This window comes from Nomascus leucogenys, chromosome 6, assembly GCF_006542625.1.
Source record: "Nomascus leucogenys isolate Asia chromosome 6, Asia_NLE_v1, whole genome shotgun sequence".
Classification (NCBI taxonomy): Eukaryota; Metazoa; Chordata; class Mammalia; order Primates; family Hylobatidae; genus Nomascus; species Nomascus leucogenys.
Genome location: NC_044386.1, coordinates 85,779,998 through 85,807,890, shown reverse-complemented (window position 1 = coordinate 85,807,890; position 27,893 = coordinate 85,779,998). Strand labels below are relative to the sequence as shown.

The following is a 27,893-nucleotide window of genomic DNA, read 5'->3' as shown; positions in this document are numbered from 1 at the left end:
GTTTTGGAGGCAGGAGGAGGCTGGACAGAGGGAACTGTACATAGCTACATGGTGGGGAGGCAGGAAGTGAAGCTGGAGAGGTAGCCAGAGGCTCTCAAGTTTCTAACAGGGGCACTACTGGCACCTTGGGTGAGATAACTGCTCATTGTGTGGGAGAGTCCCATGCATTGCAGGATGTTTACCATCCACGGCCCAGGTTCACTAAATGCCAGTAGCTCCTCTCAGTCACTGTGACAAATCAAAATACTTCCCTATATTTCCAATTCCCTCTGGGTATGGTACCACCCCTGGCGGAGGACCAGTGGGGCTAGACAATGAAGGTTCCTATGTGTCATTCTTAAGGAATTTGGGTTTTATCATGAAGCCAATGAAGAACCTCTAAAGGATTTTAGGCAGGAAGCTTGGTCAGGCTTTCATGTGAGGAAGAAAGACTGGAGGGGAACCAGATTACACATAAGAAAAACAACCGAGAAACAACAACAATAAATTGGTATAGAGGTGTAGAGAAAGGGAAGATAACTGCAGTATGCTTGGTCACATTTGGGATACCTATCAGATATTCAAGTAGAACTATCCTTAGTTGGGTGTACTTATCAGGGGATGGGGGAGATGAAGGAAGATATAAGGGCTAGAGGCCTATTTTTCCCAATGTTTATAAGAATGTTTCAATTTAAATCCTAGTCGCCTCCCCTACTCAGCATAAGAGAAAACCTACCTTGCCTTCCCAACTGTTAAAGCAAGTGGTCCAACATTTTCGCCAGTAGAGAAATCAGATATGGCAGTTTCTTCAGATTGAAGTTCTTCAATATGACTTGTTTCTTCCTTTTCTAAAGGCTTTAAAAATGTTCTTAATTATTTAACCAGACAAAAGAGCACTTAACATAGCAGCCAACCCTTTACTATGCTACAGAATAATGACAAGCAGAACATAATGTACTTATGTCTATACCCTTAAGCACAAATGATTGGGTTTTGGCAAGAATAGCCACAAACTAGCTTGGTACCAAAAAATCTTGCCATCAGGAGCATTTCCACTGTCCTATAAAAAGATATTGACCTTAGTTGCTAATGGCAAAGGAAGCAACTGATGCTTTTAGAAAAGGAAGTGCTCAGCAGGACATGGTGTCGCATGCCTGTGATCCCGGCATTCTGGGAGACTGAGGAGGAGAGAATCACTTAAGCCCAAGAGGTTGAGACAAACCTAGGCAACACAGGGAGACCTGTGTCTACCAAAAAAAAAAGAAAAAAATCAGCCAGAGTGGTGGCACGCATCTGTGGTCCCAGTTAATCAGGAGGCTGAGGTGGAAGGATTGCTTGAGCTTGGGAGGTGGAGGCTGCAGTGAACCATGACAGTACCACCACACTCCAGCCTGGGCGACAGAGCAAGACTACCTTAAAAGTAGAAAAGAAAGTGCTCCAACATGCACAAAATGATTAGGTAAAGGTAAAATACCAAGGAAACCCAGATGTTCTTGAATTTTTCACTCTCAAAACAGGAAGACCTTTCCGGGCTATAACCTTAGGCCCACAGTCTTTTTCTCTATTCCTCTTAGGGCAATAACCTCTGATTGGTGTTAGTGGGTACTACTATCCATGTGTTTACAAAATAGTTAAATAGCTCAACCTTGCCAATAATAACAACCAGGGAGTTTTTCAGTGAGATGAAACTGTTATATATCCTGATTGTGGTGGTGACTGCAAGGATCTACTATGTGTTAATTCATGGAACTGAACAACAAAAGAAGTAAGTCGGCAAGGTGCAGTGGCTCACCCCTGTAATCCCAGCACTTTGGGAGGCCGAGGTGGGCGGATCATGATGTCAGGAGATCAAGACCATCCTGGCTAATATGGTGAAACCCTTTCTCTACTAAAAATACACACAAAAAATTAGCTGGGCGTGGTGGCAGGCGCCTGTAATCCCAGCTACTTGGGAGGCTGAGGCAGGGGAATCGCTTGAACTCGGGAGGCGAAGGTTGCAGTGAGCTGAGATCACGCTACTGCACTCCAGCCTGGGTGACAGAGTGAGACTCCGTCTCAAAAAAAAAAAAAAAAAAAAAACAAAAGGAGTAAGTCAATTTTATCGATTTATTGATAATTTTACTTGTTTATTTCTTAATGAGGCTACTAGAAAATGTTAAATTGCATATGTGGTTCATATTTATTTGTACTGGACAGCACTACACTTACTCCTAAAAGAATGAGAACTCATTTTCACTGATGCTGATTTTAAAACGTATACATGTTAGATTCCCAAGAAACCAAATTTGGTTATGGAGAATTAAATAGCCACAAAGTCAAACCACTACTTACCGCTTTTTCCACTATGAATACAATGTCATTTTCATTTAGAATATTTTTCAAAGGGTTTGGTTGGCCTTTGCTGATCAACTGCACTTGGACATCAGCCTGTTAAAACAGGTATCAAGCAACGTTATATATACACTTATATATTTCTACTATCTAAACACATATAGACCAGTTCTATGCAAGTCAATGGAAAATTTCCTTAAGAGACAGAGTCTTGGCCGGGCGTGGTGGCTCACCCCTGTAATCCCAGCACTTTGGGAGGCCAAGGCGGGCAGATCACAAGGACAGGAGATTGAGACCATCCTGGCTAACACAGTGAAACTCCATCTCTACTAAAAATACAAAAAATTAGCCGGGCGTGGTGGCGGGAGCCTGTAGTCCCAGCTGCTCAGGAGGCTGAGGCAGGAGAATGGTGTGAACCTGGGAGGCAGAGCTTGCAGTGAGCCAAGATCGCGCCACTGCACTCCAGCCTGGCGGACAGAGTGAGATTCCATCTCCAAAAAAAAAAAGAGTCTCACTATGTTGCCCAGGCTGGAGTGCAATGGCTATTCATAGGCACATGCATAGTGCATTACAGCCTCAAACTCCTGAGCTCAAGCAATCCTCCCACCTCAGCCTCCCCAGTAGCTGGAACTTCAGGTGTGTGCCACCACATCTGGCTAATTATTTTATTTTTCATATAGATGGGGTCTTGCTATATTGCCCAGGCTGGTCTCAAAATTCTGGCCTCAAGCAGTCCTCCCACCTCTGTCTCCCAAAGTGCTGGGAATACAGGCATGAGCCACTGTCCTGGCCAAAACTTCATATATTCTCATTCCAACTGGAAGTTTATTCAAAAGTTTGAAAACAGGCTAGGTGCAGTAGCTCACGCCTGTAATCCCAGCACTTTGGGAGGCCGAGGTGGGCAGATCACTTGAGGTCAGGAGTTCAAGACCAGCCTGCTCAAACTGGTAAAACCCCGTCTCTACTAAGACTACAAAATATTAGGCAGCCGTGGTGGCGGGGGCCTGTAATCCCAGCTACTCAGGAGGCTGGGGCAGAAATCGCTTAAACCTGGGAGGTGGAGCTTGCAGTCGGCCAAGATTGTGCCACTGCACTCCAGCCTGGGCAACAGAGTGAGACTCCATCTTAAAAAATTAGAAAAAATAAATAAACAAATAAAAATGCAAAAATTAGCTGGGCATGGTGGTGGGTGCCTATAATCCCAGCTACTCAGGAGACTGAGCCAGGAGAACTGCTTGAATCCAGAAGGTGGAGGTTGCAGTGAGCCGATATCATGCCACTGCACTCCAGCCTGGGCAACAGAGTGAGATTCTGCACAGGATAATCATTACTGTTATTAGCCTGGTTGGTACACATTCCTTTTCCAAGCATATAACTCTATTTAAATACAAATATAGCTGGACACAGTGGCACCTGTAATCCCGGCTAATCAGGAGGCTGAGATGGGAGGATGGTTTGAGGCCAGGAATTTGAGACTAGTTACAATATAGCAAGACCGTGTCTCTTAAAAAAAAAAAAAAAAAAAAAAAAAAAAAAAGATTAGCCAAGTATGGTGGTGCACTGGTAGTCCCAGTTACTTGGGAGGCTGAGGTGTGAGGATCACTTGAGCCTAAGAGTTTGAGACTGCAGTGAACTTTGATCATACTACTGAACTTCAGCCTGGGCAACAGAGTAAGACCCCATCTCTTTAAAAAATAATAATAATAATAGAAATGTATCTATTTAGATATCTAGATAGGATTTTGCCTAATAAAAACAGGATTCTAATAGTTTTATATCATGAATGTCTGTCATTCAATGTTCTTTGGCAGTCTAGTACCATAGCTCTTTTGTCACATAACTAATTCCATATTGTATGAGATTTTAGTAGTTTCCAGTTGTTTGCTATTATAAACAATTGATGACATCAATTCAAGTGAACACTTTTGAATTATTTTCTTAAGATGAATACCTAAAATCACACTAATACTATCAGACTGCCTTTCAAAATGTCGCACCTACACATTTATACTTCCATCACTTATATCAGCACATTAAGCATTTTCATGGCCGGGCGCAGTGGCTTACGACTATAATCCCAGCACTTTGGGAGGCCGAGGCGGACGGATCACCTGAGGTCGGGAGTTTGAGACCAGCCTGGCTAAGATGGTGAAACCCGGTCTCCACTAAAAATACAAAATTAGCAGGGTGTGGTGGCGGGTGCCTATAATCCCAGCTACTTGGGAGGCTGAGGCAGGAGAATCACTTGAACTTGGGAGGCAGAGGTGCAGTGAGCCAGGATCGCGCCACTGCACTCCAGCCTGGAAGACAGAGTAACTCCATCTCAAAAAAAAAACAAAAAAGAAAGAAAAAAAGCATTTTCATTGTTTATTTTTACCATCTCACAGCAAAACATAAGATCTCACTGTTTTGTCATTTGTTTGATTAATAATGACGGTGAACAGTTTTTCTTTTTTTTTTTTTTTACTTTATTAAAATACTGAGTTTTATTTCACATGTATATTTTTGTCTCCCCACCATTTCCATGTCTGACCACCACTACTACTATGTCCTATCATAACATTCCATACGTACTTAAAACCAAGCAAAGGGTGGAGTTCCATCTTTAAAAACTAAACAGGCATTTTGGACAACACATTCTTGGCAATAGAACCTGGACAACATTTATCAAACACGGTAGGGAAAGTTCTCACTCTGCATTATAAAAAGGACAGCCAGATATCAACTGTTACATAAATGAAATAAGACGGAAAATTTTTAACAAATTGTTTAAACTATTTTCTTAAAGAGACTTCCTCCACTGCCAGAGATCTTGAATAGCCTCTTGGTCAGTCATCCGGAAGCAATTCTTCACATAATTGATGAACTTGGTTTCCACTTTGGGAAGAGAACCACCTTTTTCTATACTTGCTTGCATTTTTGCTTTAATGTCTTCTACAGAACTAGGTCCTTTTGGTGTTTTAGGAGTTTTTTCCTGTTTTTTGAAGGATTCTTGTCCTTTTGATCTTGGTGTTGATGATGGTTTTGAGTCTTTTCCATTCTGATTTGACTTTTGCGCATTTTTGGCTGGAGTATCTTGTATAGATTTCTTCACTGGCGCTTTTTCTTCAGCTTCCTCATCATCAAAATCATCATCATCATCATCATCATCTTCATCAGCAGCAAGTTTTACTTTTTTCTGTGGAACCTTGCTACCACCTCCAGGGGCAGACCGCTTTCCAGATATACTTAAGAGTTTCACATCCTCCTCTTCTTCATCTTCTGACTCTGCATCTTCCTCCACAGCTACTAAGTGCTGTCCACTAATATGCACTGGCCCTGAACCACGCTTCAACCTTAAGACCACTGGTGGTGTTATTTCAAAGCCCCCAAGGGAAACCATTGGCTGTACAGACATTTTCAAAGTTGCCAGTGTTACTTTAATTGGACTGCCTTCATAACTCATTGCCTCTGCTTCAACAATGTGCAATTCATCCCTTGCACCAGCCCCTAAACTGACCGTTCTTAAAGATAACTGGTGCTCATTTTCATCATTATCCATCTTAAAGTGATAATCTTTGTTGGCCTTTAGTTCACAACCAAAAAGATAGTTCTGGGGCCTCAGGGGGCTCATGTTCACGTCCATCGAATCTTCCATCGGGTGGCGGCACGCACTTAGGTAGGAGAGAAGGCAGACGGAGATAAACGAACGCTGCTACAGAGAACAGCCACGCGGGACGGAATCACACCAGGGTGTTTTTTTGAAGACAGGCTCTCGCTCTGTCGCCCAGGCTGGAGTGTAGTGGTGCGATCTCTGCTCACTGCAACCTCTGCCTCCCAAGTTCAAGCGATTCTCCTGCCTCAGCCTCCCTAGTAGCTGGGGTAACTACAGGCACGAGCTACTGCAACTGGCATTTTATTTTATTTTATTTATTTAGACACGGAGTTTCACTCTGTCACCCAGGCTGGTGTACAATGGCTTAATCTTGGCTCACTGTAACCTCTGCCTCCCAGGTTCAAGTGATTCTCCTGCCTCAGCCTCCTGAGTAGCTGGGACTACAGGCACACGCCACCATGCCCAGCTAATTTTTGTATTTTTTAGTAGAGCCGAGGTTTCACCATGTTGGCCTGGCTGGTATCGAACCCCTGACCTCAGGAGATCCACCCACCTCAGCCTCCCAAAGTGCTGCGATAACAGGCGTAAGCCATCGTGCCCAGCCATCTTTCTCATTGATTTTTTAAGAGCTATGTATATAATATATATATATGGCCACACACACATAAATATAGGTATTACAACTTCTCATTCATGAGTATTTCCCCCCCAGCTTGTCTGTTAATGTATACTTTATTTTAGTTTGCTAATTATTTCATGGACATAGGTTTTATCTCCCCAACTATGGAGAGTTTACTTATGAAACAATCAGCACATATTAGATGCTAAATATATGAATGTTTATAGCAGCTCTCATAAGCATCAAAAATTGGAAACAACCCAATGTCCTTCAACTGGTGAATGGATAACCAAACTACGGTACATCCATACAATGGAATACTACTCAGAAATAGAATGAGCTGCTGATACACACAACAACACAGATGAATCTTAAATGCATTATACTAACTGAAAGAAGCCAGAACCAAAAGGCTGTATGATTTTATTTATACGATATTCTGGAAAAGGTAAAACTACAAAGACAAAAAATAGATTAATGTTTGCCAGGAACTAAGGGAGGGGAAAGCGCTCACTGTAAAGGGACATAAGAACATTTTTGGAGATAGAAATATTCTATATCTTGATTATAGGGTGGTGACTAAATAATTTATCAGAAGTTCGGCCACGCGCAGTGGCTCACACCTGTAATCCCAGCACTTTGGGAGGCCGAGGCGGGCAGATCACGAGGTCAGGAGATTGAGACCATCCTGGCTAACGTGGTGAAACCCCGTCTCTACTAAATATACAAAAAAATTAGCTGGGTGTGGTGGCAGGCGCCTGTAGTCCCAGCTACCCGGGAGGCTGGGGCAGGAGAATGGTGTGAACCCGGGAGGCGGAGCTTGCAGTGAACCAAGATCGTGCCACTGCACTGCAGCCTGGGTAATAGTGTGAGACTCTGTCTCAAAAAAAAAAAAAAAAAAAAAAAAAAAAAAGTCATAGAACGGGCCGGGTGTGGTGGCTCATGCCTGTAATCACAGCACTTTGGGAGGCCAAGGTGGGCAGATCACTTGAGGTCAGAAGTTCGAGACCAGCCTGGCCAATATGGTGAAACCCTGTCTTGACTAAAAATACAAAATTGGCCAGGTATGGTGGCTCACGCCTGTAGTCCCAGGTACTCAAGAGGCTGAGACAGGAGAATTGCTTGAACCCAGGAGGCAGAGGGTGCAGGGAGCTGAGATCACACCACTGCACTCCAGCTTGGTTGATACGCAGCAAGACTTTGTCTCAAAAAAAAAAAAAAAAAAAAAAGTCATAGAACAGTACCCCAAAAGGATAAAATTTACTGTATGTAAATTAACTTCAATAAACCTGACTTTTAAAAACAGACAATTGGCCAGGCGTGGTGGCTCATGCCTATAATCCCAGCACTTTGGGAGGCCATGGTGGGTGGATCACCTGAGGTCGAGAGTTCGGGACCAGCCTGGCCTGACCAATGTGGTGAAACCCTGTCTCTACTAAAAATACAATAATTAGCTGGTTGTGGTGGCAGGCACCTGTAGTCCCAGCTACTCGGGAGGCTGAGACAGGAGAACTGCTTGAACCTGGGAGGTGGAGGTTGCAGTGAGCCGAGATCACACCACTGCACTCCAGCCTGGGCGACAGAGCAAGACTCCGTCTCAAAATAAAAATAAAAACAGACAATTTTAGGATTAGAGTTGTGTTTAAAAACCAAATTGTTCATACCTCATAGAGAAATGGGTCTTTACGGATTCCTTTCTTTTCTTCATTAAATTCCCTGAAATGCAGAACCACATGTGAAAAATAGAACTACATTATCTCTCTTGTTATTCACACTCAGGAGTCAGTCATCACTTTATCTCTGCAGGACACCTATGGGAAAGGCAAAAAGCAAATACTTACAGCAGCCCTAAGATGTTGCGGAGAGAGAAAAGAAGCATTAGGTTAAGAAGAAACGAGAAACGAAAAAAAACCTGTGATAGAGATTAATGGACTCTTGCCCTCAATTGGGTACAACTGATTCTCAGAGGCAGCAGGAAACTGGGTTGCCTACCTCTACTCTGTGTCTTGTCAAACACATCACTAGTTAAAATTAAAATATAACTTGCCACACGACCTTTCAAAGTAAAAATGATTGGATTCTGATCTGTTACTGAATCAATGGGTAACCACAGAGAAGTTACTTAAGGGTCCTAGACCTTAGATTTCTATCACTAAAATGGAAGCATCTGTCCTCCATTTTTATAACTTGTTACTCAAAGTTAGTAAATTTGATTATGTTGACCATTTCCTTTTCAAAATGTAAGCATGAAACTCTAGGATATCATTTAATTCAAGAAAGTTTTAAAATAGTGAATCTAAAGCACTTAAACTGTAATCCATTAACATACCAAAATGCACACCAGCCTGATCTACACTGAAAAGAAATCTTTAGTCATTGAAGGAACCCAACAGAACTGTTTCAAGAAACCATTTATATCTATATTTGATCTAATACTATATGACTTCCCAAAATAGAAACAGAAGAGCTAGACCTATGACTAATTCACTTTTGCCATATTGTGAAAGATTGTGATTTATTCTTACAGATGTTTATGTCTTATGTATAACTCAGGGATGTTATTTAATCAGTCTTTTGTTTTTGTTTTTGTTTTTTTTTGAGATGCGGTCTCGCTCTGTCGCCTAGGCTGGAGTTGGAGAGCAGGGGTGCGATCTCCGCTCACTGCAAGCTCTGCCTCCCAGGTTCACGCCATTCTCCCGCCTCAGCCTCCAGACTAGGCTGTAGGACTACAGAAGCCTGCCACCATGCCAGGCTAATTTCGTTTTCGTATTTTTAGTAGAGATGGGGTTTCACCGTGTACTTAATCAGTCTTGCAATAATGTCTCAAGCATGTTTAATAGAAGCCAGTCACTCCTGCTAGATGCTGAGAATATCAAACAAAAGCATAGTCCCTGGTTCATAGTCCTGACTGGATTCCTAGAAGTAAACCACAGTTCCATCGTGATAAGTGCTCAGAGAGAGGCAAGTATAGGAAGCTATGGTAGAAATTTAGCTATAGGCCTTAAACTTTATCCTGAAAGCCAAGAGGAACTCACTAAATGACTTTAAATGGGAAAGATCTGACAGTAATGTGGAGAGTAATAACTTGGAGTCCAGGAAAATAGCTGTGAATAACTTGTAGCACTTCAGAGAACTGATAATGGCCTGAATGAAAACAGCATGGATGGAGGGAGAATAAGAGGATCGACTAGATAAGGCAGGGGTGGGGGTTTTGGAATTAGAACTCTTCAGAGACAGAATTCAGAAGTAGAATGTCCAGTTGGAGGAAAAGATTAATTCAGCTTTGCAGGTATTGATCTGAGGTCCCGTGTGAAAATTCCCAGTGAGGGGGGAGGGGAAACAGTGTTATACTTTCTATGTGAAGTATAAAGGGTTTACATAGGCCGGGCATGATGGCTCACGCCTGTAATCCCAGCACTTTAGGAGGCCAAAGTGGGCGGATCACGAGGTCAAGAGATCGAGACCATCCTGGCCAACATGGTGAAACCTCTTCTCTACTAAAAATACAAAAATCAGCTAGGCGTGGTGGCAAGCGCCTGTAGTCCCAGCTACTCGGGAGGCTGAGGCAGGAGAATCGCTTGAGCCCGGGAGGCAGAGGTTGCAGTGAGCCAAAATTGCGCCACTGCACTCCAGCCTGGCAACACAGCGAGACTCCGTTTCAAAAAAAAAAAAAAAGGGTCTAAATAAAGTTGTATCAATAGAGGACTTATTTATTTATTTAGAGACGGGTTCTCACTACTCTGCCCAGGCTGGCCTCCAACTCCTGGGCTCAAGCAGTCCTACCCCCTCAGCCTCCAGAGTAGCTAGGATTACAGGTATGCACCACCATGCCTAGTTAATAGGACATTTTTATGTTTTTTTTTTTTTTTTTTTTTGAGACAGAGTCTTGCTCTGTTGCCCAGGCTGGAGTGCAGTGGCATGAGCTCGGCTCACTGCAACCTCTGCCTCCCGAGTTCAAGCAATTCTCCCAAGTAGCTGGGATTACAGGTGCCTGCCACCATGCCAGGCTAATTTTTATATTTTTAGTAGAGACGGGGTCTCGCCATGTTGGCCAGGCTGGTCTAGAACTCCTGACCTCAAGTGATCCGCCGGCCTCGGCCTCCCGAAGTGCTGGGATTACAGGCGTGAACCATCGCGCCGGCCTTATCTTAAATAAAGATGAAACAGCCATAGAATGAAATACTATATAGCAGTTAAAAACAATGAGATAGATCTATAAGGAGTCACAATGAAAGATGTCCAAGACATGCCAGTTTTTTTTAAAAGCTAGTGCTCTTCCTATTCAAAACGTTTACAAGCGTGACTACCTTTGTAAGCAGGAAAAAAAGCAATGAAGACAAACAATGAAAAATTATAACATTTAGGAAATCATGGGCTAGATTACGCAGTGGTTCTCAAAGTGTGATGGCCAGCCAGCCATATCTGTTACACCTAGCATTTATCAGGAGGGCAAATTAACTGGCCCCATCTCAGACCTACTAAATCAGAAACCCTGGAAGTGGGGCCCAGCAATCTGTCTTTTGACAATCCTCTGGTGATTCTGATGCATGCTAAATTTGAGAACTATGGATTAGATTTTTACATAGGATGCAGAACTTGATGGAATCCCCTTGGTAGTAGTACTTCACCATAAAAATAAAATGAAGTCTTGGAGCACAGCGAAAATAAAGATGGTTTCAAAACGCAACACACCAATCTGCTATCATTACAATTGTAGCTCATGTGGCAACTACCTCGAATAATAGAGATTAACAGACTAACACCACATTTCACTCTGAGGAGTCAACAAGGCTTTAAACAGGGGAAGGATGCCAACACCTAGTTTTCCGTATCCCGGGTGGTGCCTCTACTTATGGCAAGTGTGTCCATCAGCATAAAGAATAAATCGCCTCTTGGAACACTTGCCACCTTGCATCTCGTTTGATGACGTACACGTTTTCTCCTGAGACAAGCAAACTCCCACACGCTCAACCCCACACCGCAGCTGAGAGCCGGCCTCTCCCCAACTCCTGGACCCCAGGAAAGCTGGCAAAGCGCTGATCCCCAAAGAGTGGCAAGAGGCTTACGGCGAGGATCTAGATACCCAGGGAAAAAAGTGCTGTCCCAGGACCGTAGCCAAAAGAAGAGACTAGACTCACTGAAGGAGACGAGAATAAAACTCCTCTGCCGCGTAGTTCAGCCGCTCCCACATCCCGCCCCAATGTGAGAGCGGGACCGGAACCGCCAAACTGAACAGCGCGCCCGGCCGTCGACGTCAGGGGTCATGGCCCCGCCCCGCCGGAACTATTTTGACCCCCCGCCCCCGTAAGTCCCGTTTGTCCTCAAAGTTAAACTTTCGTTTCAAGCCACCCAGAGCTATTTACTATGTCGATAGTCTTCAATTTCCGTCTGCAATAATTAAAATAAGCGTAGTGGTTGGGGAGAAGATACCCCGACTCGCGAGTTGGCCACGCCCCTGTGGATTATTCCGCGAAGAGGAGTCCCTATTTTCTAAGAATTATCATTAGCTTTGGAAGAAAATAGATACCGTAATTTCCCACAAATAAAAAAATAACACTTTCGTTTGTATTTTTGTAGTGTGGTAGAGAGATATGTTGTGTATCCGTGTTGGTTCTTAGGCGGGGCAAGGTGGGGCGGTTAAGGGGAAGGTGATATATACAGCGGAAGGGGGAAGCACTTCCTTTTCTTGTGGCAGCATCCGGGCTGAAAGTAGCGTGGCTGTGTCATCTCTCCGCCATGGTGAGTGGAAATCCTTTTGGCTGGCCTTACCCCGTAGCTCGGGGCCAGTAAGGAAGGATTTGGGGTTCGGAACATAGAATCTGTAGGAGATAGAGCGAGGAGAAGGAGATGAGGACCAAAGGCGTGGTGTGGAACTGCGGTGTGCGGCGATACGGCAGCCATCTTAGAGGCAACGTGGGATTCCCAGCGCAGGACGCACCGGGAAGCAGTAGTGGAAAGCACTGGGTCGTTCTCAGGAGCAGTGGGACCTTTTCTTGGAATACTTGTTTATTTAGCCTCTTTCTGGATGCTCGTCTCTGCCTAGCTTAGGAATCATCTCTATTAAAAGCTTTCTGGTTCTATACCCTTAAAATTGTTCTGTTCGGTGTCATTAAAATCTTTGAATCCTTAGCCAACTCGTGATAAGACCAGTGTTATATGTGTACTGCTTTTCCACAAATAGTGTTCGTATATACTATGTAGTGTTGTGTGCCAGGGGAGTTAAGCGAACAAAACAGACACTGTCCTCACTGGGATCGTAGTTGAGTTGGACTAAATACATAGTAATATTCCATGGTACTGAGAGATGAGAACGTAGGGAATAGGAGTGGTTTGGCCTTAAACAGTTATCAGAGAAAGCTTAAAGTGGCCTGAAGGATGTGAGAAAGTTGGCAAAGAGGAGCTTTAGAGTGAACAGGGAACGTCTGAGGCAAGTGCGGGGTGGTCCTGAGACCGAAAAATATCTGGAGGAGAGTATGGGAGTTGAGATCAGAAGTAGAGAAGATTGTGTAGGTCAGCCTCAGGATTTTGATTTTACTCACAGATGGGAAGACTTGGAGGTTTAAACAAAAAGTAGTATCACCAGTCTTTCTACTGGTGAGCTTTGGAAACGTGTTTAGTAGAGGGTGAATGGGACAGGGATGGAAGTTGGGATGAGTAGAGCCCGGGTAGACAGGATTTGCTGATTAATTGGCATTAAACAGCATCTCCAAACCTTACAATATGGTTTTGATTGAGCTATTGTGCTTTATAAGGCTTGCTTTGAAAGTTTTATGATAGGCCGGGCGCGGTGGCTCACGCTTGTAATCCCAGCACTTCGGGAGGCCGAGGCGGGCGGATCACGAGGTCAGGAGATCGAGACCACGGTGAAACCCCGTCTCTACTAAAAAAAAATAGCCGGGCGTGGTGGCGGGCGCCTGTAGTCCCAGCTACTCGGAGAGGCTGAGGCGGGAGAATGGCGTGAACCCGGGAGGCGGAGCTTGCAGTGAGCGGAGATCGCGCCACTGCACTCCAGCCTGGGTGACAGAGCGAGACTCCGTCTCAAAAAAAAAAAAAAGAAAGTTTTATGATAAACAATTCTCTTTGAAAATAAAATTGTGCAGTTGAGCTTGAGATTCTAAGGGTTCTAGTCATTTACTGCTATTTTGGTTTAAGCGTTGTTTGCCCCACCATACCAATCTCTTCTACAATTGAGTATTTAATGGTATTGTTGGCCTATGAGAAGAATTTGCTTCCAACATTACTTGTCAATAAAAATAATCCTTTCCTTTTTCTTAAGGCGTGTGCTCGCCCACTGATATCGGTGTACTCCGAAAAGGGGGAGTCATCTGGTAAAAATGTCACTTTGCCTGCTGTATTCAAGGCTCCTATTCGACCAGACATTGTGAACTTTGTTCACACCAACTTGCGCAAAAACAACAGACAGCCCTACGCTGTCAGTGAATTAGCAGGTATGGATTTGTACCTTCTGCAGATATTTTAGGGACTGCTTTACAGTAGTGATGAAATTCCACTTCATTGGTCCGTGTTTCTGAACCACATGATTTTCTCAGATATTCTGATGCTGTTTGCTACCATGCATAATAGTCATGGGTTGGTATGTATGATGAAGCAGCTACAATTTTTATCTCTTCTCAATTTCAGGTCATCAGACCAGTGCTGAGTCTTGGGGTACTGGCAGAGCTGTGGCTCGAATTCCCAGAGTTCGAGGTGGTGGGACTCACCGCTCTGGCCAGGGTGCTTTTGGAAACGTATCCTTTGTTTCACTACCTAAGACTGGTCAGCTCTGATGGAATTTAACAGCCTGGGTTTGGTTTATTGATGATAATACGGTGTAAAAATACTACCTTTTTTTGTCTTGAAGAGAAGGGACTTCATTTATATGGAGTTATTTTGCTTGCAATGATGTCGTAATTTGCGTCTTACTCTGTTCTAAGCGACAGTTGCCTGCTGTCAGTAAGCTGGTACAGAAGGTTGACGAAAATTCTTACTGAGCAAGAAATAACCTTGTTTTAATTACTAAAATTTGAGAAATGTGATTCTTGACTGGGAAAATAGATGTGTCGTGGAGGCCGAATGTTTGCACCAACCAAAACCTGGCGCCGTTGGCATCGTAGAGTGAACACAACCCAAAAACGATACGCCATCTGTTCTGCCCTGGCTGCCTCAGCCCTACCAGCACTGGTCATGTCTAAAGGTTTGTAATACTTTGTATCATAAGAGTTTGATAGAAGAAATAAGACACCTATGTTTAATCATTAGGGTGATTTTTATTCACAGTAACCCATTTCAAGATGGCTAGAAGAGAATAATTTGAATGTTTTTAGCATAAAATATTTTAGTTCATGGATATTCCAGTTACACTGATTTGATATTGACAAATGAGTGCATTCAGTTACCAAATGTACTCCAGAAATACATGTTACGTATCAGTTTAAAAATTTTTTAATCAAAAATATTTTGTATCAGTGATACAAAATGCCCCACTTTTCTTTCATGTGAACCTTTGTTAAAATTGCACATCTTTTCATCCTGAAGTGTCTGATTAAATTTTAATCCTTTACTAAATATCAGGTCTGACTACTTAAATCTGACAAATCAATCATCAGCGAATACTAGCGTAACTGGGGAACTAACTATTCAAGTAGTGGTTTAGTATATCCTTAGAAAACTTCCTACTTAAACTTGCCTGTTGTGTTCCCCACTGCATTTTTATTTAACTGTCAAAATGATGAGATTCCACTTAATTGGTCCGTGTTTCTGAAACACATGATATTTGTGGAAATTCTGACTTGGCAACCTGAATACCATTTTGCTTTTATTGGTTGTATAAAACGTTTGATTTTTTTTTTTCCCAAAAGGTTCAGGATAACCAAGTAAGTGTCAAATTGGTTTTTGTTAGGTCATCGTATTGAGGAAGTTCCTGAACTTCCTTTGGTAGTCGAAGATAAAGTTGAAGGCTACAAGAAGACCAAGGAAGCTGTTTTGCTCCTTAAGAAACTTAAAGCCTGGAATGATATCAAAAAGGTCTGTTTAATGAGCACATTTACAGTTTGGTACTCCTTGTTCACAGTTTGTCACTTTGAATTTCAGAAGATAAGGGCAGTATAGCCAAGCCTTAATATGTGAGAGAACAAGAACCTCAGAGCCCAATTACTTGGGTTTGAATCCTAACTGCTGTTTATGGCTCTGTGTAACCTTGGCAAGTTATTGTGCCAAGTTTAATCATCTGTAAAATGGAATTAAAACTCTGAAGATCTATTGCAGAGATTGTATCTTAATCACAATACTAAAACTGCTCACTTTGTAGGTCTATGCCTCTCAGCGAATGAGAGCTGGCAAAGGCAAAATGAGAAACCGTCGCCGTATCCAGCGCAGGGGCCCGTGCATCATCTATAATGAGGATAATGGTATCATCAAGGCCTTCAGAAACATCCCTGGTAATTAAACTGCTTACATATATTGACTTGGTATACTCTGCAAGTCTACTCAGCTTTTGTTATGATGAGATTCCACTTATGGTCCGTGTTTCTGAAACACATGATTTTGTGGAAGTTCTGATTTATGGCTGAAAGAGTTGCACCATTGATGGTTGAAACTTCATAATTAACAAGTTCTCAGGTACCTTTTATAGCTCTTAAGCCATAAAGATGATTTGTGTTTCTTTTGTTGAAATACAGGCTCCCTAATTTTTCTTTTCCTTTAAAAAGGAATTACTCTGCTTAACGTAAGCAAGCTGAACATTTTGAAGCTCGCTCCTGGTGGGCATGTGGGACGTTTCTGCATTTGGACTGAAAGTGCTTTCCGGAAGTTAGATGAATTGTATGGCACTTGGCGTAAAGCCGCTTCCCTCAAGAGTAACTACAAGTAAGTATCTTTCATATACTAAGCCCAGATGTTTATATCATGGATATTAACATTCAGAATTGGCTTACATGTTTTCTAAATAATTTTTTTCCCATTTTCCCTTACATGCAGCAACAGTATGCCAAAATGGGACTCACCTGGTCTATATTTTTGGTTTTTCTTTGTTTTGTTTTTGAGACAGAGTTCTGTCTCACCCACGCTGGAGTGTAGTGGTGTGATCTTGGCTTACTGCAGCCTCCACCTCCCGGGTTCAAGCAGTTCTCCTGTCTCAGCCTCCCGAGTACCTGGGACTACAGGCGTGTGCCACCACACCCGGCTAATTATAGAGTTGGGGTTTCACCATGTTGGCCAGACTGGTCTGGAACTCCTGACCTCAGGTGATCCACCCGCCTCGGCCTCCCCAAGTGCTAGGATTATAGGGGTCAGCCACCGCACCCGGCCTGGTCCATGTTTATGAGAAATGATAGTGTAGTAGATATTTTGGAGAGCATAGTGGTTAAAAATAAAGCTTCAGTTGAGCTTGTTCTTTGGATGATTACTTTTACATGTACATGTCAATCTTTTCCCTTTCAGTCTTCCCATGCACAAGATGATTAATACAGATCTTAGCAGAATCTTGAAAAGCCCAGAGATCCAAAGGGCCCTTCGAGCACCACGGTAAAGTGATACTTAGAGTGTAATTCTTGCCCCAACCCTGTACTATTGGTTGTTTCAAAAATTTGTATGTGTGTAATGTTAAGTAAAGTGTTGATACAGTATCTGCCTTTTTATAGCAAGAAGATTCATCGCAGAGTCCTAAAGAAGAACCCACTGAAAAACTTGAGAATCATGTTGAAGCTAAACCCATATGCAAAGACCATGCGCCGGAACACCATTCTTCGCCAGGCCAGGAATGTGAGTGGGGTTTTTGTTTGTTTGTTTGTTTTTGAGACGGAATCTCGCTCTGTCACCCAGGCTGGGGTGCAATGGTGTGATCTCATCTCACTGCAACCTCCACCTACCAGGTTCAAGCAGTTCTTCTGTCTCAGCCTCCCAAGTAGCTAGCACTACAGGCGCACGCCACCGTGTCTGGCTACTTTTTGTATTTTCAGTAGAGACGGTTTCACCATATTGGTCAGGCTGGTCTCAAACTCCTGACCTCAGGTGATTCACCTGCCTCAGCCTCCCAAAGTGCTGGAATTACAGGCGTGAGCCACCACGCCTGGCTGGTTTTTTTTTTTTTTTTTTTTCTTCCTGATACATTAAGTTCTTAGGATTCTTACTGTTTTCTGTCTAATTTGTTGCAGCACAAGCTCCGGGTGGATAAGGCAGCTGCTGCTGCAGCAGCACTAGAAGCCAAATCAGATGAGAAGGCGGCAGTTGCAGGCAAGAAGCCTGTGGTAGGTAAGAAAGGAAAGAAGGCTGCTGTTGGTGTTAAGAAGCAGAAGAAGCCTCTGGTGGGAAAAAAGGCAGCAGCTACCAAGAAACCAGCCCCTGAAAAGAAGCCTGCAGAAAAGAAACCTACTACAGAGGAAAAGAAGCCTGCTGCATAAACTCTTAAATTTGATTATTCCATAAAGGTCAAATCATTTTGGACAGCTTCTTTTGAATAAAGACCTGATTATACAGGCAGTGAGAAACATGACTTGTTGGTGTGTTCTGTAAAGCTTGCTTAGAATTTTTTTAAAGTGACATTTTGTTGGCCATAATTTAGACTGTTATATTTTATATAGTGTGGTATAAAATGGGGTACACTACATAAAATGGGGCATGGATTTATACTAAGTCCATGGAGTTCAGTGGAAGGGGAATGATAAAAAAAAAAAATTCTGGTTTTCTAAATAATGTGGCTTGAAAAATAGGTGTAACAGGGACTTGGTCGGAAACGCAGAGGCTGTTCAAGTTTAGCTCACCACCAGATGGAAAATAGGTTAAATTCTGTAAAGATTTAACTTTAACCACAAGAGGGCACAATTGGAGAACACAATTTTTTTGGTACTGCAGTAAAATTACCTCTTGAGAAGTGTTCTTTTTAACCAGCTAGGGCAATAGAGTTGAATATTTTCACCCATGGTTTGAAAAAGTGCCAGAAGGCCACACTGGCCCACACCTGTAATCCCAACACTTTGGGACCCTAAGATGGGCAGAGCACTTGAGCTAATGAGTTCAAGACCAGCCTGGCCAACATGATGAAATCCTGTCTCTACTGAAAATACAAAAAATAGCTGGTCGTGGTGCATGCCTGTAACCCCAGCTACTTGGAGGCTGAGGCAGGAGAATCACTTGAACCTGGGAGGTGGAGGTTGCAATGAGCCAAGATTGTGCCATTGCCCTCCAGCCTGGGTGTCAGAGCAAGACTGTCAAAAGTGCCGGAAGCATTTTTCAGGACTGCCTGTGTGTCTTGGTGATTATGTTAGCCAAGTGTGTCCAAAAGAAATACCCATGAAATGCTTCCAGATAAAAGGGGCTTTTTTTTTTTTACCCATAAAGCTACACTGCAAATACAACCCTAGAATTAACTTCTTTTCCTGTGTCAAAGTCTTGTTTTGCAACTGGATTGTTGAACTATCAGCTTCTCTCTGACAGTCTCAAACTGTCAAGACAGTCTCAGTTCACAGCCAAGGTGATCTGTTACCCTCCCCATTTCCAGGGCTAAGAAATCTCAGTTCTTAAGCACGTCATTTCTTAGTACGGCTTTATTTTCATGCTCTTTCATTCTCTTTTGCGCAGCCTTACCCCTTTAAAGTCCACTGTGAGTCCTACCCTGCAGAGCCTCTTAACAGTAGAGTTCATGTGCTATTGATTTGGTGCCTGCCTTCAAATACATCTGCAGGTTTTTGTGGGGTTAAAGATAGCCACTTGCTGGAACACCACATTGGAAGTGCTGTTCACCCGGTCATTTGAAACGGTGTTTGACCACTTGGTGCGGAAATGGCCTATCGGATTAAAGGATAGCCAAACCCAAGATTTCTAAAGGTTCTTTACAGCTCCATGGATCTAATTTCGAAATCCTGATCATTACTCATGAATCAAGGTGTTTTGACACTGGCTGTACCCCTTCCTGCAGCTCGTCCCCCCGCGGAGTGGCCAGGCTGCGGCGGGCGCCGGAAGGGGGCGCACCTCTCGCCTTTCCCCAATGTGTCGGGCAGCCCCGCCTCCCCGCTCGGTTTCCGGGAGTCGGCGGCGATGGCGTCATCACCGAGTGCCGGGCCGACAGCAGCGCAGACGTTGGCTATGTGACCGGGCAACATGCTGAGCCGGCTTCAGGAACTGCGCAAGGAGGAGGAGACGCTGCTGCGGTTGAAGGCAGCCCTGCACGACCAGCTGAACCGCCTCAAGGTGACCCCGCGGACCTCTTCTGCCCCTCCTCCATTCCTCCCGAGCGACCATTTTCCCTAAACCTGGGCCTTAGCGGTGACCACCTGCTGCGGCCAGTTCTCCGCTACTCACTAGCTATGGTGGCGCCAATTTACAGGTTTACAAACAAACAGGTATCTGAATCACCTGGGGAGTTTGCTGTGCGCTTCTTAGGCCCTCTCAGAATCTTGACCTCGCAAGTGTAGGGTGAGGCCCAGGGATCTGTGTTTGGCAAGTGCAGTCCTACCTGCTTCTTCCTGTAAATGTTGATGGCCCTCAGACAGCACGCTGAGGAAGTGCTCCTTCCGGAAGGCTCGCCTAGACCCCTCTGGCCACCAACCCCTTCCTCCTGAGCTGCTGTTTTCTAGTTTGTCTTGGCGCTTGAAATGCTCTAGTTTTGCCAAGCCAGAAGGAACTCCTAGATCCTCCCATGCTACCAAGGAAGAAACTGAGGCCCTGGGAGAAGAGACTTGTCCTAACGTCTGGAGCCTCCGGTGGCTCTTGTTACTGACGCCATGGCCTTGAGGAGGAGTCGGGATTGAGGCCCACGTGGGCCACTTCCCAAACCTGTGCATAATGCAGTCCCTCAGCCCGGGCAATATAGTGAGACCTCGTCTCTACAAAAAATTGAGACAGGGCCTCACTGTATCTCCCAGGCTGGAGTGCAGTGACACGATCTCGGCTCACTGCAACCTCCGCCTTCTGGGTTCAAGCGATTCTCGTGCTTCACCTTCCCAAGTAGCTGGGATTACAGGCGTGCACCACCACGCCCGGCTAATTTTTGTATTTTTAGTAGAGACGTGGTTTCGCCATGTTGCCCAGGCTGGTTTCGAACTCCTGAGCTCAAGCGATCAGCCCGCCTCGGCCTTCCAAAGTGCTGAGATGACGGGCGTGAGCCATCGCAGCCTGCCTTACAAAAAAAATTAAAATCAGCTGAGCATGGTGGTGCGTGCCTGTAGTCCAGCTACGTGGGAAACTGAGGTGGGAGGATGGCCAAAGCCCAGGAGGTCAAAGCTGCAAAGAGCCCAGATTGTGCCACTGCACTCCAGCATGCAACTATATGGGGAGACCCTGCCTTTAAAAAAAAAAAAAGTCCCAGGGAGGTTATTATGCTAATCCCTGCTCAGCGTCCTTTTCAGAATCTTTTTTGAGACAGAGTTTCGCTCTTGTTGCTCAGGCTAGAGTGCAATGACGCAATCTTGGCTCACTGCAACCTCCGCCTCCCAGGTTCAAGGGATTCTCCTGTCTCAGCCTCCCAAGTAGCTGGGATTACAGGCATGCACCACCACGCTGGGTTAATTTTTTGTATTTAGTAGAGACGGGGTTTCACCATGTTGGCCAGGGTGTTCTCGAACTCCTGACCTCAGGTGATCCACCTGCCTCTACCTCCCTAAGTGCTGGGATTACAGGCATGAGCCACTGGGCTCGGCCCTTTTTCAGAAACTTTAAGTCCATATGAGATGAGGATTACCAAAGCCCTTTGTAAAATGAAAAATATTGTACACCTGTGACATATCAAAATCATAAGCATTTTTCCTTAGGGAAGTTATACTTTTAGTAGAGACGGGGTTTCACAGTGTTAGCCAGGATGTTCTCGATCTCCTGACCTCTTTATCCGCCCGCCTCGGCCTCCCAAAGCGCTGGGATTCCAGGCGTGAGCCACCGCGCCCAGCCTCCTTCGGGAAGTCATAATGCCCTCCACTTATTTGTGTTTCTGTATTGCCACAGTACCCTTACAAGTACTTAATGAGTGTATTGATGACCACCTCCAAAGCCCAGATTTCCTTATGCTTCAGCAAACACCTCTGTTTTCTATTCTTTCCTTCACCTTCTCATTACTAACAGCCTCAGGGAATCTCTCTCTCTCAGGAATCAGATGACACCTGGCTGTTTTAATGACACACTTGTACTTTGAGTTGCTAGGTCTGTGGAAGTGGAAGCCATGACTCAGCCAGAACACCTGTTCAGCCCAGGGGAAAAGGGCTAGAGTCTTTCTTTACTCATCTCCTTAAAAGAGAGAAAACCTAAGAGCCTACCGCCCCAACTTTCCCTCTAGAGCAACACAGAGATAGTTTTCATTCCCTCTCTTGATGCAAACCTTTCATAGTGTGCCCACCAGTTTACCCACATCAGTAGTCCAGTGAAATAGTAAGGAAAAGTGTCCTCAACTCTTCTTTTCTAGGTTGAAGAATTAGCCCTCCAATCAATGATCAGTTCTAGAAGAGGGGATGAGATGCTGTCTTCTCACACTGTACCTGAACAGTCACATGATGTAAGCTTAATCAAGTGCAGGCCTAGGAGAGAATGCAAAGTCTGCTCTGCTCCCATGCTGCTTGGGTGGTGAAGAACTGTTGTAAATCACATTACCTAGCCCAAAGGGCTCTGAGAAGTGCTGATAACAATTTTCTGGTTTAATAAGGTGGCAACTCTCCATTAACCACCTTCCTACCAGCTGGTTATACACTAATTTATTAAGTAGTTACTAATGTTTTACTTCCATCCTCCTCGTCATCCATTCTGTCTAGTTACTCAGATGAACCCGGGGAAGAGTGGGGATTTTTGTAGGACGATGTCAAAACTCTTGCTTTTTTGTGAATAAGTAACCTTGGGATTCAAGAGTGTGGCTTCAAGTACAAAGCACAGTGCTAAAAGATGAGTTCCAGTCCCCATCATACTCATCTCTTACCAAATGCCCTCAAGTTAGTCAGCAAAATCTTGTTTCTGAGTACACAATATTTGAGCAGTTCTCCCAGATTTTGTGTGTTAAGACATTTAAAACCATGATACAGCAGCACATGTAAGTTGGCACAAATCTTACGGAGCCTTCTGTAATAATGTTTGTAAATGAGGTAACATTCTAGTGAATCTGGAGCATTTGCTTTTGCCCCATTTTGGTAATGGAGGTGGGGGTATAAAAGGAAAGTGGCCATACCTCTTAGTCATAAGTACTGGGGATAGATATGCAATTGAGATCTGATTTTATATCATTTTTTAAGAATTTGCTGTTTTGAGGCCAGCATCTTTCCTACTAATCTGTGATGCCCTTGGCCAATACAGATGTTGGTGCATGTAGACAATGAAGCATCAATCAACCAAACGACCCTGGAGCTGAGCACAAAGAGTCATGTGATGGAAGAGGAGGAGGAGGAAGAGGAAGAAGAATCAGATTCCTAAAGGAGGGGGAAAGCCAGGCTGGTCAGTTATACAAATTGCATTTCTAAGTCTCAGGCTACTTCTCCTCAAGGAAATCATCTTGCCCTGGGCCCTGTGATGTGCTTGAAAGGAAAGCAAGAACTATAAGGAGGATGTGTAGTTGCAAAAATGGCTACATCAGTAACTCAAGCTTCAGAATGTTATGACATACAGAAAATCAAAGATGCTGTGTCTTAGCATTGAGCAATATGGGTGGTGCTGTCTGTAATCTGGTCAGATTCGGTTAACTGTTCAAAACAAAATTTCCTCTGAAATACTGCTGAGAAAGTCTGGCATTTGCAAAAAGAGCAGAATTTAAATACAAGCCAGTCTTTCCAGTCAACAATGCCTCTTTGAAGAAGATCAATTAAAGGCTGTTTACATGCCGCTGAACCCTTGTGAGAAGTTAGGACACAGTCTAGGACAGAAAGATGACAAGGGGAAGGACTGAGGGCCATCTGAGAGCACAAGCTGTTGCTGCCTCTCAGAGGCACTGAAATATTGCATGCTATAAACTGCTTTGTGTAGCTGTTATCACCTCTCACTTGAGACATCACTCACTGGTAAAATGTTTTTATAAATAAATTATAAATAGCCATCATGGAGCCTGCTGGTTTCTAGATAGCAACAGAGAGAAGCAGCAGTTCCTTCTCTGAGGAAAAAGATACAACAGGATGGTTTGAAATCCATTTCTGGCCCTTAAGAGAGATGTGCCAATGTTGGAAGACTGGATTTTTTGTTGTTTTGTTTTGAGACGGAGTTTTATTGCCCAGGCTGGAGTGCAATGGTGCGATCTCAGCTCACTGCAACCTCCCCCTCTCGGGTTCAAGTGATTCTCCTGCCTCAGCCTCCAGAGTAGCTAGGATTACAGGCATGCACCACCACGCCTGGCTAATTTTGTATTTTTAGTAGAGATGGGATTTCTCCATGTTGGTCAGGCTGCTCTCGAACTCCCAACCTCAGGTTTTCCGCCCACCTCGACCTCCCAAAGTGCTGGGATTACACACGTGAGCCACTACACCAGGCTGGAAGACTGGATTTTTGTCAACAGATGACAGTTACAGAGTAAGAGTTGTTATTTAGTATCTGAAGTTGAGGTTCATTTCTGCATACTGTCCCTTTTCCACTACTATATCATGAAATAAGTAGTTGCTTAATTTTATAAAATTAATTTCCCCTGCCCAAGCAACAGTAAAAGCCAAACAAAACACAAAGAATCATGTCAAGCAGAACTTACGTAACAGTTCCCAAAGAAAACAAAGAATACTTTTTTGTTAGTCCACATTTCATTGAAGTTATTTTGAGCTGCTCTTAGAGGAAACAGCCAGAAGTTTAAAATGAGCATGTTCCTTAGAACACACAACGGGAAGACAGTTTGGGAACAAAAAGCATCAAGGTACATAAATTTTGGGGTTCTAATTTAAAATATAAGCATGGGTTTTAAAAGCTGGAAAAGTTGACTATGAATTCCAGCTCTACGACTAACTGGTCACTTGTCCTCTCACCTCTTTGCAACTCACTTTCCCATCTGTAAGGTGAAGATACTCACATCTGCTCTAGCAGTTTCACAGGCTGCTATGAGGTGCTAATGAGATCATTTAAAAATCCAACTATCATTGGTGTCTCAGTAAGAATCTGGCATTGGGAGCTCAAAACACTGCAAGATTCATGCGGGGATCGTAATTCTTGGCTAAAAATTAAAAAAAAAAAAATCTAAACACCCCTCAAAAGACACTGAGCATGAAAGTGGTCAGATCTAGGTTTTAGATACCAGGTTATAACATTTCTCCTAAGGATGTAGTATTCTCATTTTAATGAAACATTCTCAGTAGTGGTGGTATCCTGTCATTTGTAAAGGAAACGGTGTAAATGTTAAAACCCAGCCTGAACGTTTATATGTTGAAAATGTGTAAGTTAAACTGTTGACTTAGAAAAGCTATACCTCACAGTGAGAGAAAAAACTGACTAGCTTAGGCAGCAGTATATACAACACTGATCATTTTTTTTTAAATCCTGGCAATATCCCAAGCTCTGGTACCTCTAGATTGGACTACCTACTTAGAAGATTATTTACCCAAGTTTTATTTTTAATCTAAAAAGGAATGGGCCTTCTATTTATAAATATATATGTTGGCTTTAGTTTCTATAACCTGCCCTTTCAAAGAAAACAATGAGCGGAGAGGTATTGACCAGGCAGCCTCAAATGTACCTAAAAGTTCCCAATGGCTTCGTGACATCACTGCCACCTCACAGGCATGACAAAGCCAGCGCCAGGCACATTCCTCCTTTCCAGGAAGGTGTGGTTAAGTGTAAGTGGTGAAAGAAGGGAAACCATTGCTTAATGTCGCAAAGGAGACAGACTGTCCTATGTTGTGCAGAAAGCTCCCACACCAGGTAGGCAAGCTGGTCGCCAGCAAGGCCCTCCTATGAGCATGACAGCCTGAAAGTGCAGGCAGGCCTTCAGCTCAACTATTGGTATATGGAAAATGAAAAATGTTCTGTGAGATAAGAAATGTTTTGTGATTTTTCTCAGATTTGCTCCCAGTCCCCCATCAGCTGCTTTTCCCTTGTATAAAGAGATCAAATGAATATACAGGATCTATTCACAGGTCCCACAAGGAAGGTGGTTGGAAGAGTAACAGATAAGGGTGTTGGGTGAGAAGAGTTGGACTGAGTCCAGAGATTGAAATTACAGGAAGCCCCATTAGTCCAAAGCACTGAACTTGGTGTGGTGTTTCTGCCTTCTAGCCTCCTCCTCATCTTCACCTTTCCCCCTCACCAATGATGCTTGGCTAAACCAGTATATCTTGTGTACTAAAGAAATTGAAAAGCTTACCACAAAAGCAAAAGTAGCTTTCATCCTTTTTTATTTCATAGTATATTTATTAGAATAAGAGATTAGATTTGTTAAACATCTAGGTTAAAATGGTTAAAAGGATTTTCATACAATTTTAGGCACTATACACGTTGTTTACAACAGCATTGGTACTTGGATATGGGGAAAGAGAAATCGGACATTTTAATGCCTTGATCAATTTGTGACATTCAAAATAATTCCACCATTTAAGAAACATTAATCAAAACTTAGAGACATACCACTAAGTATCCCACACAGTATATTGAAAATAAATATAGAAATACAACCAGAAGTCTACAGATCACCACAGTAGACAGACTGGTGAAGCCCCAGCTATCATGGCAGTGAAGGGCTCTGGCTAGATTTGGATGTCAACTGCTGAATTCTACATGAAAAGCAAATAATAATAATAAACTAACATGATGTACACTCTCTGATGCTCATTTTCATAGCAGCAAAGCATGCTTCACATGCACTGCCTGTGAAGGATCTCACAAGGCTCCCTCCTAGAGAGAAAGTATGCCCAGCAAGAATAAAGTACCACCAAATGTCAAAGAATCCCGAAAATACAGGCAGACAGCCAGTCATGGAGCAGGAACAGCAGTGCAATTGTAAGAATGACTACCCACATTCACCAAAATTTCACTGTAATTCAGCCTGGCACAGGTTTTGATCATCAGCATACACATAAATAGCCCCAAGCACAAAGCCAATCCACTTAGGGGAACAATAATAGTAATAAGAATAAAGACAGTAATATTAAAAATGACAAGAGTAGAATCTTGGCACATGCTGTGTTCTTCATCCTTTGTCACAGGTGAAATGCACATCTGAACAGAGACAGGCATGGGAAGGAGGCCCAAAAGAGACATGGCAAACCACTGGGCAGGGGACTTGCTCTTTGCTGCTTCCTGAACACTTAGACGCCAGCAGCATGGGTTGGTGTGCTGGGCTGGTTAAGGCCGATGGTGGAGCAGAGCCAACCTGCAAAATCCACTTCCTCAGCATCAGATCTCTTGATAAAAGCATGAACCTGCATGTAAGGAAATGAGAGAACGTGGTGTTAAAAAGAAACAAAAAACAAAACAAAACCCACCAGGAAGGAAAATCCAAGAGTTTCAGGTCTAGAGCTTGTGCTGCACTTGGAAAGAGCACCTGGCACCTGCCCCTGAGCAACAGTGGGGCCAGCTGCAGGCCCAAAGACCCGCTCCACCATTCACAGCAGCTGTGAGGCCTTGGGCAAGTCACCTCTTGGAGTCTACTCTTGCAGTATGGAGACAGTAACTCTGCCTTAAATGCCTCACAGGCTTGTTACAAGGGACAAAGAAAATGATGGACTTAGTGCATATTATACTAAATACACTGTCTGTGGCTGTCCAGATATCTACAGTATTACTTAGCTATTCCCACTGCCACCAAACGAGACAGCAGGTGGAGAGTGACTCTGGAAGGAGGCTGAATGTAAGGTGAGGCAGTCAGTATTAGGGAAAGGCCCCATCCCCATGAAGGGGGTGGGCTGGCCTTTTCTTTCCCGTGGCCCCCTCAGACCTTTTCTCTGGCATATGCTTACTCAGGCTGCGGGGGTCACCCCAGCTTTCCCTTAAACTGATGGGAGAGCAAAGGAGACTGGTGTTTGGTATTCTGCAGCCCCAGGCTCAGGTGGACCACAGTGGGCAGGGAATGAATGGGCTCTGAAAGTACTGCACAGATGACTGACAGAGAACAACAACAAATCAATAAACAGGTACTATAAGAATCTGGAATAAACAGACTCACCATGAGTTGCTTCAAATCTGCTCTCTCTGCGGGGTTTTTTATTAAGCTTAAAGGAAGAAAGACAAGGTGAGAGCTATTGCCTGGCGCTGGTTCTAGCTCAAATAACATGTTTGCATGCCTGTCTTCTCTGCACACTAGAGGCTAAGGATTGCTTGGGCTTGATTCATCCTCCTGTTTTAAGCACAATATCATGCCCACAGTAAGTTATTACATTCTTGCTGAGTTAAACTAAGGTCAAAAAGCAACGTGCCAATCTCTGGACAGCAAGTACCAAAAGGAGCAGCTACTACATCCATGATGTAGTTAGACATGTCACATAAGTCTTGGCACTCTAAAAAAGGGCT

General features: G+C 43.7%; 5 protein-coding genes and 4 non-coding genes across 12 annotated transcripts in view; 6 read left to right on the top strand and 3 right to left on the bottom strand.

The window, feature by feature from the left end:
- Positions 1-11,961, bottom strand: part of ZWILCH (zwilch kinetochore protein) — a 45,681-nt gene extending 33,720 nt beyond the window's left edge. The window contains exons 1-4 of one of the 2 annotated variants that reach the window (XM_030814626.1): positions 11,663-11,961; positions 8,189-8,240; positions 2,311-2,406; positions 716-834 (exon numbers count right to left, since the gene is read on the bottom strand). In XM_030814626.1, the coding sequence (XP_030670486.1) occupies positions 716-834; positions 2,311-2,406; positions 8,189-8,240; positions 11,663-11,715 (320 nt within the window). In that variant the 5' untranslated portion in view covers positions 11,716-11,961. The remainder of the gene's footprint in view (positions 1-715; positions 835-2,310; positions 2,407-8,188; positions 8,241-11,662) is intronic. The other variant, XM_030814627.1, reaches the window with a different exon arrangement.
- On the bottom strand, positions 4,755-6,037 carry LOC100581717 (nucleophosmin-like). The gene is made up of 2 exons (XM_012507196.2): positions 5,400-6,037; positions 4,755-5,312 (listed from the first exon to the last, which is right to left on the bottom strand). The coding sequence occupies exons 1-2, from the start codon at positions 5,945-5,947 to the stop codon at positions 5,093-5,095; spliced, it is 768 nt and encodes a 255-aa protein (XP_012362650.1). The 5' UTR covers positions 5,948-6,037; the 3' UTR covers positions 4,755-5,092.
- Positions 11,962-12,172: 211 nt separating the features above from the next.
- On the top strand, positions 12,173-18,012 carry RPL4 (ribosomal protein L4). The gene is made up of 10 exons (XM_030814625.1): positions 12,173-12,263; positions 13,801-13,972; positions 14,166-14,272; positions 14,580-14,718; positions 15,424-15,548; positions 15,832-15,961; positions 16,232-16,388; positions 16,962-17,045; positions 17,162-17,282; positions 17,675-18,012. Exons 1-10 carry the CDS (start codon positions 12,261-12,263, stop codon positions 17,918-17,920), a joined length of 1,284 nt encoding a protein of 427 aa, XP_030670485.1. The 5' UTR covers positions 12,173-12,260; the 3' UTR covers positions 17,921-18,012.
- Positions 14,016-14,087, top strand: LOC115835645. The gene has a single exon (XR_004030674.1). It is a non-coding gene; the product is annotated as a small nucleolar RNA SNORD18 (small nucleolar RNA).
- LOC115835740 lies at positions 14,420-14,518 on the top strand. The gene has a single exon (XR_004030764.1). It is a non-coding gene; the product is annotated as a small nucleolar RNA SNORD16 (small nucleolar RNA).
- Positions 15,245-15,316, top strand: LOC115835643. The gene has a single exon (XR_004030672.1). It is a non-coding gene; the product is annotated as a small nucleolar RNA SNORD18 (small nucleolar RNA).
- LOC115835644 lies at positions 16,018-16,086 on the top strand. Its single transcript, XR_004030673.1, has one exon. It is a non-coding gene; the product is annotated as a small nucleolar RNA SNORD18 (small nucleolar RNA).
- A 1,520-nt stretch (positions 18,013-19,532) lies between the features above and the next one.
- Positions 19,533-27,565, top strand: SNAPC5 (small nuclear RNA activating complex polypeptide 5). 3 transcript variants are annotated; one of them, XM_003267127.3, is made up of 4 exons: positions 19,533-19,706; positions 21,907-21,996; positions 22,782-22,919; positions 26,591-27,565. In XM_003267127.3, the coding sequence occupies exons 1-3, from the start codon at positions 19,617-19,619 to the stop codon at positions 22,896-22,898; spliced, it is 297 nt and encodes a 98-aa protein (XP_003267175.1). In that variant the 5' UTR covers positions 19,533-19,616; the 3' UTR covers positions 22,899-22,919; positions 26,591-27,565. The 3 variants fall into 3 exon arrangements, with proteins under 3 accessions (XP_003267175.1, XP_012362651.1, XP_030670484.1); XM_012507197.1 differs by lacking the exon at positions 26,591-27,565 and having other exon boundaries at positions 22,782-23,517; XM_030814624.1 differs by lacking the exons at positions 21,907-21,996; positions 26,591-27,565 and having other exon boundaries at positions 22,782-23,517.
- The window catches only part of MAP2K1 (mitogen-activated protein kinase kinase 1), a 101,087-nt gene continuing 98,960 nt past the window's right edge, over positions 25,767-27,893 (bottom strand). The window contains exons 10-11 of the mRNA XM_003267120.4: positions 27,550-27,595; positions 25,767-26,806 (exon numbers count right to left, since the gene is read on the bottom strand). Coding sequence (XP_003267168.1) covers positions 26,693-26,806; positions 27,550-27,595 — 160 coding nt within the window. The 3' untranslated portion in view covers positions 25,767-26,692. The remainder of the gene's footprint in view (positions 26,807-27,549; positions 27,596-27,893) is intronic.

Coding starts and splice junctions, on each gene's coding strand:
- LOC100581717 (XM_012507196.2), bottom strand. CDS start 5,947: ATGGAAGATTCGATGGACGTGAACATGAGCCCCCTGAGGCCCCAGAAC. Junction 5,313..5,399: donor GAAGAAAAAGCGCCAGTGAA/GAAATCTATACA, acceptor AACACCAAGATC/AAAAGGACAAGAATCCTTCA.
- RPL4 (XM_030814625.1), top strand. Junction 15,962..16,231: donor GGCCTTCAGAAACATCCCTG/GTAATTAAACTG, acceptor TCCTTTAAAAAG/GAATTACTCTGCTTAACGTA. Junction 16,389..16,961: donor TCCCTCAAGAGTAACTACAA/GTAAGTATCTTT, acceptor TTTCCCTTTCAG/TCTTCCCATGCACAAGATGA.
- SNAPC5 (XM_003267127.3), top strand. CDS start 19,617: ATGCTGAGCCGGCTTCAGGAACTGCGCAAGGAGGAGGAGACGCTGCTG. Junction 19,707..21,906: donor ACCAGCTGAACCGCCTCAAG/GTGACCCCGCGG, acceptor CTTCTTTTCTAG/GTTGAAGAATTAGCCCTCCA. Junction 21,997..22,781: donor TACCTGAACAGTCACATGAT/GTAAGCTTAATC, acceptor TGGCCAATACAG/ATGTTGGTGCATGTAGACAA.